Source organism: Oryza sativa, chromosome 12 (assembly GCF_034140825.1).
Source record: "Oryza sativa Japonica Group chromosome 12, ASM3414082v1".
In the NCBI taxonomy this organism is placed as follows: Eukaryota; Viridiplantae; Streptophyta; class Magnoliopsida; order Poales; family Poaceae; genus Oryza; species Oryza sativa.
The window spans coordinates 2,435,767-2,448,650 of NC_089046.1; the positions used below are offsets into that span (position 1 = coordinate 2,435,767).

General features: G+C 42.7%; 1 protein-coding gene across 1 annotated transcript; it reads left to right on the forward strand.

Moving 5' to 3' along the window:
- The first annotated feature begins 8,252 nt into the window (after window positions 1-8,252).
- LOC4351505 (uncharacterized) lies at window positions 8,253-9,938 on the forward strand. Its single transcript, XM_015763591.3, has one exon. The coding sequence runs from the start codon at window positions 8,395-8,397 to the stop codon at window positions 9,379-9,381; it is 987 nt and encodes a 328-aa protein (XP_015619077.1). The 5' UTR covers window positions 8,253-8,394; the 3' UTR covers window positions 9,382-9,938.
- The last annotated feature ends 2,946 nt before the right edge of the window (window positions 9,939-12,884 follow it).

Below are 12,884 nucleotides of genomic sequence, written 5' to 3' on the forward strand. Positions count from 1 at the left end.
ATACACAATAGTGCTACACTCTTAAAATCGATAGCTAAGGGTCTCTTATATTATTATAGGTAGCGTAGTTCCATTAGAATTGCTAGCTAAAGAATATATGTGGTTTAACGCTAGTCAATAATAAAAGAGAGTTGGGGATTTGTCCCATTGCCTTGTATCTCATTTTGATTTATTTTTTATGTTTACTTTTTGTTTGTCTTATGATAGAATCCGAGATGTAATATATTTTCATTATCTACGGAAAAATTGGGAGATGAAGCCTTTTGCCTTATAATAATAATAAAAAATCTGCAGGTAATAAGGTGACAAACTTGTGATCGTATTCCATTAGATTTGTGATATTGGGGTTGGGTGGTTGTTTGTGATGGCCTCTGCTTTGATGTATGACCGTACTATAGTGCGTAGTGTGTACTATATTTTTTCTTCATCATCATACATGCCAAGGGACCATAAGCTACATTTTCATGAATCATGATCAACTGATCCATCCGATGTGCATCAGTCTATCCAAGGTATCCAACACTTCATCCCATCTGTTGCCTTCACTATCTTTTTTTACTCCATCAGTCTTGAAATATAGCTGCTTCTAGGATTCAAATTTATATCAAAATACAATTGTTTATTCACCTATTCATCATTTCAACCAATCATAACCTTCCCCATTTAATTTCTTCACATATTTTTTCTCTTAATCAATCATAATCATTTCTCACCGCAAACTTAGGTGTGTTTTATAGTACATTTTTCAGTTTATACATCTCGTTTTTCACACACACGCTTTTCAATATGCTAAACGATGTGTTTTTTAACAAAAAAAACTATAGTAAAATTGTTTTAAAAAATCGTGTTAATCTTTTATTAATTTTTAGCTAATAATTAATTATGTGCTAATTTATCAATCAAAACTGGGATGTGTCAGGGTTATGGATACCACATACCTAATAGTAGTTGACTAAATCTCGGCAGGACCCACCACATACCATGTCTTATACGGAAACAACCTGCGGATATAGGAGGGGTTCCGGATATGGAAAGACAACCAGAGTTCTACATGGAAATGACAAGGACTACTCGGATTGTATCCATATTGGTTTCCCTAGTTCTACTTGGACAAGACGACACCTATGGGTATAAATACAAGCCCCCTAGGAGAAGAGGGAGGAGGATCAACACCCAACACAATCGACATAGAAGCCACAACATAGCCTACATACGCCAAGACACGCCGCCAGATATCGACTTCAGGGATAAGCACGGCTAGTGCCCTACGATGTCTCCGGATACTGTCAGGAGAGACGAAAGCGCTATCTCTGATCTCGCCGGGCATGGATTCGAGGAGGAAGGCTACCCTGTTGTCGACTACGAGTCAGATCGTCAAACCGCCAGGTCGACAACAATTAGATAGGCTACCCTAAATATTGTACTGGTGTGATTATCATGAATAAGAGCAATACCGGCTTCGGCCAACAGGATGTATGGTTATTACCTGATAATTCAGGGGCCTGAACCTGTATAAAAATCCCCGTCTCCATCTCTTTTACCTCAGTCTCGCGTATATCCTAGTACCAACGATCCCCATACTATGCAAATACCGTAGTCGCGACATCAAACGTCGAAAGTGGCGCGCCAGGTAAGGGGATTTTGGTGCTTCAGGATTTAGACGAGATGGGTTTTAGAGATGGATTCTCCAACAATAAGCTACTCGACGACTTCGGTTGTGGGGAGATCCAACCTAACCAGATTGGAACCATCATCGTCATTGACAACTTGGTCTATCAAGATCATCCAAGCCTTAAGCTCCGCGGCGTACCAAAAGATGTTAAATCGCATGATATCGAACGAGTACGCAGCAAGGTAATTGGTAGATTGGTTTCTTAAATTGATCTACTAATTTCGTAGATATATCCGGCATATTTCTACATAGGTACGCGATATTTTATATGCAATTTATCATACATATTCAGATCATACAGCATTGTCAGATCAATAATTTATTATGTTTTCCTAGAGCATGTCTTTTATACAATATCTGTTGCGCGAGTGTCCCCGATGTTCAATCGACTACGGTCTAACGCTGGGGGCTCGCTTTGTTTTCTTCTGTATAAATCATGCTTGTTTACGGTCTACATAATGTCTGATATTTACATCTGCTCGTTATATCCTGATAATACTAGAAGATCCATGTAGTTTTTTTGAGTACATACTCGATATTCTCTGCTATATATCCTGCCTTCTAGAAAATATTTTTCAGGAACAATTGAGCACTCGAGTAGGTCGTGGTCGAGTACACCACATTATCGATAACGATCTCGACAAATGTAGAGTCGTCGCGCCCAACCTACCAACGAAGACCGACGACCTATCTCATAGCACCGGCCATGGCTGGACTACTCGAGAAAAGGTTGTTAACGGATAATTCCTCGCAAACTCCGTCAGCTTGATCACCCGACATGATTGCGAACGGGCATCCGGATATGCTACAAGTTGGGTGTGTGAGTCATGTTGGCCACATGAGACGCACATAATAAACCAACTCTACCACCTCTATTGGTGTCCGAGAGATAATTCTACATGTTCGCTGGTTCTTGAACCAGTGCGTAGCAATCTCTCGCACCGCAACCTCCATTAGTGTCCGAGAGATAATTCTACTCGCTCGCTGGTTCTCGAACCAGTACGTAGCAATCTCTCGCACCGCAACTTCCATTGGTGTTCGAGAGATAATTCTACTCGCTCGCTGGTCCTCGAACCAGTACGTAGCAATCTCTCGCACCACAACTTCCATTGGTGTTCGAGAAATAATTCTACTCGCTCGCTGGTTCTCGAACCAGTACGTAGCAATCTCTCGCACCGCCAACTTCCATTGGTGTTCGAGAGATAATTCTACTCGCTCGCTGGTTCTCGAACCATTACGTAGCAATCTCTCGCACCGCAACTTCCATTGGTGTTCGAGAGATAATTCTACTCGCTCGCTGATTCTCGAATCAGTACGTAGCAATCTCTCGCACCACAAACTTCCATTGGTGTTCGAGAGATAATTCTACTCGCTCGCTAGTTCTCGAACTAGTAAAACGTAGCAATCTCTCGCACCTTAACTTCGGATGGTCGAGGTACAACTACAGCAATAACGCAGCGGTCCTCGCACCTTAACTTCGGATGGTCGAGGTACGACTACAGCAATAATGCAGCGGTCCTCGCACCATGACTTCAGATGGTTGAGGAACAGCTACGACTAGTCTTCGACCGGCAGCGTAACGGTCCTCGTACCACGACTCCAAATGATCGAGAGACACCTACTCACTGGTTCTCAACCACTCAATCGTAGCGATCTCTCGTACATTTACTTCTAGTGGTCGAGTTTAGACTACACCTGGTTCTCGACCAGCGGTGTAGCGATTATCCCACTACCCTGACTTCTAGTGGTCGAGTTTAGACTACATCTGGTTCTCGACCAGCGGTGTAGCGATTCTCCCACTACCCTGACTTCTAGTGGTCGAGTTTAGACTACATCTGGTTCTCGACCAGCGGTGTAGCGATTCTCCCACTACCCTGACTTCTAGTGGTCGAGTTTAGACTACACCTGGTTCTCGATCTGCGGTGTAGCGATTCTCCCACTACCTTTACTTCTAGTGGTCGAGTTTAGACTACACCTGGTTCTCGATCTGCGGTGTAGCGATTCTCCCACTACCTTTACTTCTACTGGTCGAGTTTAGACTACATCTGGTTCTCGACTAGCGGTGTAGCGATTCTCCCACTACCCTAACTTCTAGTGGTCGAGTTTAGACTACATCTGGTTCTCGACCAGCGGAGTAGCAATTCTCCCACTACCCTGACTTCTAGTGGTCAAGTTTAGACTACATTTGGTTCTCGACCAGCGGTGTAGCGATTCTCCCACTACCCTGACTTCTAGTGGTCGAGTTTAGACTACACCTGGTTCTCGATCTACGGTGTAGCGATTCTCCCACTACCTTTACTTCTAGTGGTCGAGTTTAGACTACATCTGGTTCTTGACCAGCGGTGTAGCGATTCTCCCTCTATTTCTACTTCTAGTGGTCGAGTTTAAACTACACCTGGTTCTCGATCTGTGGTGTAGCGATTCTCCCACTACCTTTATTTCTAGTGGTCGAGTTTATACTACATCTGGTTCTCGACCAGCGGTGTAGCGATTCTCCCACTATTTCTACTTCTAGTGGTCGAGTTGCGACTACCACCTGGTCCTCGACCAGAGGTGTAGCGATTCTTACATTACCTCTACTCCAACAAAGTTGACATCAGATACACAATATCGCCAAGTGTTTTACCCAGAGATCCCTTACCACAAAAGACACCTAGCGTTGAAACCTATCCTAATGTCCCTTTACGCCGTCTTGACAAGGCCTCCGAGGAACCTAAGGGAACTTCGGCTGGGGACGCCCAGAGCCGATAAGGCCTTGTCGGATCCTTCAGAGATGAAAGACCGTATAAGATCTAGTCGTGTAAGAGTTCTCGCCGTGCGTATTAACCAAGCCGTGTAATCGGAAATGGATTTTCCAACTTCACGGCTGGGGGCTAGGATCAGTGCTTGTTCAACCGAGGCAGGTCAAAGGTCTAAGAGCCTTATCTCCCGAGAATGCCTCTCCGATGACAAGGCTGGGGGCTAGGAAGAGTGTATAACTCAACAAACTGACTGATCAAAGTCGGTAAAAGAGTAGACGCTCATATACAAAACATTGGTCTGTAAATTTAATTCATTTTCGGTTTTCCATACATATTATAACATGTCATCCTTTGAGCGTTCGCTCGGGGCTATTTCTATCTAATATTCTTTTCTGAGTATTGATTTCAGGAAAATTCTATTCGACATTATCGAAGGCTCCATGTCTCTATGGTTCTACACCAAGATCGACTAAGGCGAGTACGACAAATGTCGACAAGACTTCGTCGCAGATTCTACGCCTTCTCGATCGCTCGAGAACGATTGGTGGATCTCGACAAGGAATACGGAATGAAGAGATGGTGTACCCGCCGAGATAAAGTTTCTTGACTTCAATCCAAATTCTCGATTACAGCAAGACGGGAGACTTAGTCGCATGCTCTGTACTTTTTTGGTTAACGTCGGAGATTGACTCAGACAAACCCTTTAGGTGCCCTCACGAGGCTGATAAAGGAAGTCTAACGTTATCTCTGAACTCACCGAGAACGGTCACGTGAGCTCGATAACAGTTACTCCAAGGTCTGCGCGCGGTTGAGAATATGAACTCGTTCATTTGCATTGAAGTCGGGGGCTACTGTTAGGGTTATGGATACCACATACCTAATAGTAGTTGACTAAATCTCAGCAGGACCCACCTCATACCATGTCCTATACGGAAACAACCTGCGGATATAGGAGGGGTTCCGGATAAGGAAAGACATCCAGAGTTCTACATGGAAACGATAAGGACTACTCGGATTGTATCCATATTGGTTTCCCTAGTTCTACTTGGACAAGGGGACACCTATAGGTATAAATACAAGCCCCCCTAGGAGGAGAGGGAGGAGGATCAACACCCAACACAATCGACATAGAAGCCACAACATAGAAGTCTACATACGCCAAGACATGCCGCCGGATATCGACTTCAGGGATAAGCACGGCTAGTACCCTACGGTGTCTCCGGATACTGTCAGGAGAGACAAAAGCGCTATCTCTGATCTCGCCAGGCATGGATTCGAGGAGGAAGGCTACCCTGTTGTCGACTACGAGTTAGATTGTCAGACCGCCAGGTCGACAACAGTTAGATAGGCTCAAATATTGTACTGGTGTGATTATCATGAATAAGAGCAATACCGGCTTCGGCCAACAGGATGTAGGGTTATTACTTGATAATTCAGGGGCCCGAACATGTATAAAAATCCCCGTCTCCATCTCTTTTACCTCAGTCTCGCGTATATGCTAGTACCAACGATATCCATACTATGCAAATACCGTAGTCGCGACATCAAACGTCGACAGGATGGTTCCTAACCCCCAACGAACATAGCCTTAGTCTCTTAGAAAAGGATATAAGTTGTTCTATTTTAAGATAGAAAATGAACATGATATATTGTGCTACACGCAGAGAAAAGCCATGGTTACAGTGAATAAAAAACACACATGAATGGAAGGTTAGATTTTTTTTAATGGAAAAAGAGAAGGTCAAATGCCACATGGATGGACCATTTCTTTCACCACTGTGAAACCATTCGACACGTTTTTCTTTTCAAGACCATTTGACACGGTGAAGTTCAGGGATTCGAGGCACGGCTGAATCCTCTCCCAACCATTTGATCTCAATTCTTTTTCTCTGAACTCATTTGACCTCCTCAAGTTCTTTTACCGTGCAAATTCCTGAACCCACAGGATTGGAACTGGAGAGAGAGAGGCAACAGAATTTCTGATTCCAGGACGCGATGATCATGATCTCACTCCGTGAGAAGATTGAAATGATTATCATACAGATTAGCCGGAATCAAAACGGTTGCTACCTTACAGTTGATCGTGGAGCGATAAGAGATGTGTAGTTTTAACTTTAAAATCCCGTGTTCAATTCTCTACGCTCTCATAATTTTTTCTTAACAAATGTTCCGAGGATGTCTCTTCGCTCAAATCTCGGGTCTTTTTTTTTTTGAGCTGATCCATCCATCCATGATGATATGATGCTGTGGGCTCTTGCAGACATGCATTCTGCGTTTTCCTGCCGGTTGGACGCTTCTCACATGTTCCCTCCTCACCGGTTCCCCAACTAACTCGTGACTGCACCCGGATTGCGACACTGCCACACTGATCGACTCCTGTGCATCCATATGCATGGCGACATGGTCGACTGTACGAGTGATCAATCGAGGAAAAACATTCGGATCAAATTTCACCAAAAAAGAAAAGGACAGTTTGAATTCCCTTGAGAGACAGTTGAAATTCCTACGTTCCAAAAGAGCTTCATCGTACAATCTCGTTTGGCAAGTCCTTTTTTTCCCCTAATTTCGAACAAATTTTTTATTTGACATATTTTAAATGAATTTGAAAAACTTTTAGAGAGACAAACATTTCGAGCCACCTCGAGAGGACTAAAACTAATCCACGTGAAATTCGTTGAAATTGTGAACCCTAATGAGCAACAAGTGCAAAGCTTTATGTACATAAACCATACCAACTACTCTCTCCATCCCAATTTAATCATCAGTCATCACATAAGCTTTTTTAGGTTTTTCCAAAATAATCATTATCTAACAAAGTGTCTCTTTGTTATTTGTGCAAAAAATAAATGTGCATACACACATGCAACCAATCAATTTCTATTGGTTTAATCCATGCAACATTTAAAATGTGAATTAATTTTTATTGGACACGAAGTGATGGAGGACCTTGATAGGTGAGAATTAATTTCAAAATGATGTAAGTATATCTTGGTGTTATTGGTCACGATGTTATTTACTTAGAGGAGATCAAATTAGGATGGAAAGAGTATTATTTTTATAATCACCTACTATGGTACAGTATAACGGTAATTTCTTATGTAAAATTTACTATAGTGCACTCAAAGTATATAATCTTACTCCTAGATACCGTAGAAAAGTGATACGGCTTGAGAACACACTAAAAATTAGTAATTTATTAAAGGACACGGTAGCCATTATTTTTATCATTTTCTTTTTACCAAATGAAGAGAGAAACTGTGTAGAAAAGACAATTCTCATTCCTCCCCCAATACTCCCTCCAACACATTAGAAATACACATCGAACCAACCCAGAGGTTACTCATCTGAACCAAAAATAATAATGTTTATAGTGTACTTCAGAAAATTATTAATTTTAAAAAATATCCTCAAGCTGTTTTACTCGCAATATCATGTAACAAATTTCGCCAATTTCTTAAGAGAGGGGTTGTTTGGTACAACGAAAAACAGTTCAATTTTCATTAGGAAACTGTTCAAATTCCCCTGTTTCATTCCTATTATTTTAAGAGCCATTATCTTTATAAAAAAATATTTTAAGAGACACTACAGGTATGGTTACAGCAGCTGCAGCTAACAGTACATAGCTGTTGGTATTTCTGCGGTGCAGGTGCAGCGGCCGAACACAACCAAAAAAATGAAGTTCATTTTTCACAAGAAAAACTGTTCGAATTCCCCTGTTTCAATTCAAACCTCATACGCCAGCACGATCGATCCGACGGCTCTTGATCACCGCCTCACGATCCAACGGCGAGCACACTCCTCGACGCACTTAAATCCGAAGCTTCCTCCTCTTCCTCTTCCTCTCCTCTCCCCGCGCCGGCAGTTACTGGTTAAAACTCGTCGCCTCCGCCATAATAAGTTCACTCCTCCTCCTCCTCCTCTCTTAGCTCCACTCCACCTCGCCGCAGATCTCCCGCGACGAGCTCGAGCTAGCTCGAGGCCATGGTGAGCGCGTCAAGCCTCCTGCTCCCGTCGTCCGTGCGCGACTTCGCCTCCTGCATCGGCGACGGCGCCGCCTGCACCGCGCCGTCCTCCACCCGCACCCGGAGGGGCTCCGCCGCCGTGCAGGCGCAGCCGTCCACGCTCTCCGTCACCGCCTCGTACCGCGTCGCGCTCGCGTCGTCGTCGTCGCCGCCGCTGCAGCTCCGGCTCACCTGGGCGCACTCCCCGCTCGGCCCCACCCTGTCGTTCTCCCCCTCGGCGTCCGGTCGCAAGGTGCTCGTCCGCCGCCGGAGGGGTTCTTGCTCCGTGCTGTCCTCCGGGGAGGATGAGGCGGTGGAGTCGGAGTCGGAGTTGTCGGCGTCGTCGCCGCGGCTCGCGCTGTTCTGGGACCTGACCGCGGCGCGGTTCGACCCGGCGGCGTCGCCGGAGCCGGTGTCCGGGTACTACGTGGTGGTGGCCGTGGAAAGCGCGGAGGTGGTGCTCGCGTTGGGCGACCTGGCGGCGGAGTTCGTCAAGGCCAAGTTCGAGGGGACGACACAGATCCCCATGGCGGCGCCGTTCGCGCGCGGGGAGCGCGTGGTGGTGGCGGTGTCGTCGGACGCGGCGGCGGCGGTGACGCACACCGCGCGCGCCCGGTTCGCGGAGGGCGGGGCGGAGCACGAGGTGAGCGTGGGGTGCGCGCCTGGCGGCGGCGGCGGCGGCGGCGGGGACGAGCTGTGGGTGAGCATCGACGGGAAGCGCGCGGTGCAGGCGCGGCGGCTCCGGTGGAACTTCAGGGGGAACCAGACGGTGTTCGTCGACGGCCAGCCCGTGGACGTGATGTGGGACCTCCACGGGTGGTGGTTCCGGCGAGAGCCGCCGGCGCCGGGCTGGGCGGTGGTGATGCTCCGGGCGAGGAGCGCGCTCGAGAGCCGCCTATGGCTGGAGGAGGAGGCCGCCGCGCCGGCCTTCTCCCTCCTCGTCGAGGCCTTCAAGTCCCCACCTTGACTTCACCATCTTCTTCTTCTTCAACAGCTTCTTCATTGCCTCATTTGATGATGGAATTTACCAAACCATCAAACCAAATATGTGTCCTTTGATTACAACTTCCAACTTAGATTAGATTTTCTTTTATGGGAGATAAGATTATCATCATGTCTGGGGAAAAACAACATCATGGACAGGTCATATACTGAGAGATTGGTGTGATTGTGTAGTGTAGGATCGTTTTTTATTATTATTATTATTGCTTTTCCTCTTTACTGATTTTTTTTTGGCTTTTCCTCATTTCTGAATAATTGTTAGAGCATTTTTGTTTGTTTGTGTGTGTGTGTGTGATCCGTACAGTTAACAAAGAACAAAAGAAGCAGATTCAGAGTTTGGTTTGATCCTGCTGTGCTGTATGAATGAGGTGGTGCCATTACTCTTTACTGTTCTTGAGTAATGCAGCACTTAATAACAGTGATAGGATCTGCTTCTTGCACTGTTTTGTACTTCCATTTTTTGTATATACTATGTACAACAATGAACAAGACAATGTCTGGATAGATTTTCTTGCAGTGTTCCATCGGATCTCTTGCATATCTGGTACTTCCTCTGCATACTGCTACTGTTTAAATGCTCAAATCTTCAGCTACGTCACTGATTCTTGAGACATGTACACACCACTCGTTTCTATTACAGACTAAATAAACTTATCTATGATTTTTCTTCTCTCACATCATGCATATGTTGTTCGGCAGTAAACACTAATCAGCTTCAATCATGTTGATCTAATTTCTTCAGTTTTGTTCTGCTTTTCTACCAGTATTGATTGCCATATCCTGACCGTACAGTAGTCTGATGGAGATGCAGGTGTAAAATGCAAATGGCAGTAAACCTGATTTCACCGTGGTCCTAGCTGCTCCTGCAGACAAGTAGAGGAGGTACTGTACTACTGTTTGTTTGTTTGGTGTTTGCTTCCTGGTACAACTCGTGCGAACTTTTGCTTTTGTGCTGCCTCTTGTTCTTCTCACGAGAGAATGAGTTGGCTTACTAGATTCTGCACTCGTTGGTTGCTATGTTTTCTTCTCTGAATTTTTGTCTGCTCCTAATCTGTTGCTATGTTTCATCTCTGAATTTTTGTCTGCTGCTAATCTGTTGCTATGTTTCATCTCTGAATTTTTGTCTGCTGCTAATCTGTTGCTATGTTTCTTCTCTGAATTTTTGTCTGCTGCTAATCCAATCAATGCCAAATTGCTAAACAGAAGTAGGGGTGGAAGGGGACTGATGCTGTCATGCTGATATGGCTCCCAGCAAAGCATGTGAAGGTTGTCTCCATCATCAACTTTACACTTAAAACTCTAATTCAGAAGCAACCATGTTGATACATTGAGACAAATTTGTCACTTCCTTTCTGTCTTGTCTTGATTTTTCATTGTACACTTGCTAGGAAAGCATACAAAAGCATACATTCCTGAAGATGTGTTGGTTCGCTGTTCTGGACACAGCTCCATTGTTGCAGGAATCAACTGACACTTATAGCAGTATCTTATGTACACTGCTTCTAGACATGGTTCACAATCCTGATACTGGATCAGCGATATCTTTAGATTTCACAGAAACCAAAGATAAACCTACAAAATCTGGAAAAATCTTATCAAAAGTTTAAAATTTCAGTTTGAATTTTTTTCAGAGATAACTGAAAAACCGAGTTGTTTCTATTTTTTACCTTGTCCAAAAAGTCCGGATATACCAGTCCTCATCGGGATTGTAAATTGACAAGTTTTTTTTACAGTATTTAAGAGGATGTAAGGACTTACTAACGCTAATTTATTCGAGGAATAAACCAAACAGCATATTTGTAAATAAAACTTGTATATAAGTGTTCTTAACGATCTAAAAGCAAATGATAAAAAATAAACTATGATGAAAAAACCTCAAAATCAACTCCAAATTTAAGATTAAAAATTTAAATTTTGGCTGATAAACATAAGTATAAACGAAAAGATGAGGCCGTGGTTTAGTTCTCCCAACGTCAAATATATATGACTAGATAGTAGTAGCTCTTGATAATTTAACTATAAAATATGTGGTACCTTGTAAAATTGTCTCTCTAAAATGCTCTAATCTGATTTACATACAGAAATTGTTCAGAAGAAGGCACGTCGGCAACCTAGCTCGACTCCGGCCGTCGGCCGGCCTTATCTGCCTATCTGGGTTGATCAATTACTAAGCATGATTTAATTGGAGGCCGTCCAAATGCAGTGTTGCTTTCACGATTTATTTCGGTTGCTTCCAAGATATGCAGCGTATATGATGATTAATGGACAATGGTGACCCGATGTATATTGACGCATGAATCAATGAATGATGGTACGCTGAGTTGTTGCATAAGGAGTAACTCAACTGATTCCGCGATTTAGGTATCACGAGGTATTTAATTTGTGGTACCTCCTCAGTAAATGATGCTATATACTTTATCTGAATTCAAATATAAATCGTCTTAGACTTTTCACTAGAATTAAAAATTAACAACTCATGTTTTCATTACCCTTCACTCGTATTTATATTGGAAATATGGGTTATTATGGCACCTCTTGGATGACATTAAAAGTCCAGGTAATTTTATTATTCTTGAGAAAGTATCGGGGGTTCAATATTTTTTAATGTAAAACTTGGTACCTCCAAATACTAGGTACCTCGATGTATTAGAATCTAGTATAAAATTTTGGTACATAAAGATACTTTTTCAAGTACCGTAAAATTTCTTCAAAAATTTATACAACTAGAAAAGTAGCCCGCGCATATGCACGGGCATCTTATTTAACTGTGTTAGAAATTTGATTAAGAATGTTTATGATTACTCAATTGTAAACATGTTTAATTTTTCAATAATTTGTGTGGTGTTTCTATAAATGCTAGTAACCATCGCCGGCATATAAATTCTAAACTAAAATTACTTAAAACCATGCATTTTTGGTTTTATAAGAAAAAATATATATGAAACTATATATCATTTGTACATAAATATTTTCTACTAAAAATATGGCTAATACGACTACATCATCTAATTAAAAGAGCTAAATATGTTGAAATGTTGATTTAATTGTAAGTATATAGTATTAAAGTATGAAACTGCGGTTTAGCGATAAATGTTTTTCTCAATCAGAAAATATATTAGAAAATGAGACTTTTATTGCTCCCAAGTTGTAGTTTATGGTTGTATACTTTGAAGTGAAATTGTGTTAGATTTTGTTTCCAACATAATGCCGAAAAGTCAAATTTCCTATTATATTTTATTTAAACTTTTAGTTATTTTCATTATATCAGTACTCCTAAAATATTTGAACATTGAGAATGGGTTTCAAATAAAAAAATGTTAAATTTAGAAAAGAAAAGTTCAGTCTTCAATTATTTTTATCATGTTATTATTATTTTTTCTAGATTTCCATTCATCCAGCATCCCTTAAATGTTTTGATCTCTACAAGTTGGAATAGAAATATAAGTGGGTTAAGGCCATACAACTTGG

Excerpts from the sequence above, each read along its gene's own strand:
- LOC4351505 (XM_015763591.3), top strand. The coding sequence starts at position 8,395 with ATGGTGAGCGCGTCAAGCCTCCTGCTCCCGTCGTCCGTGCGCGACTTC.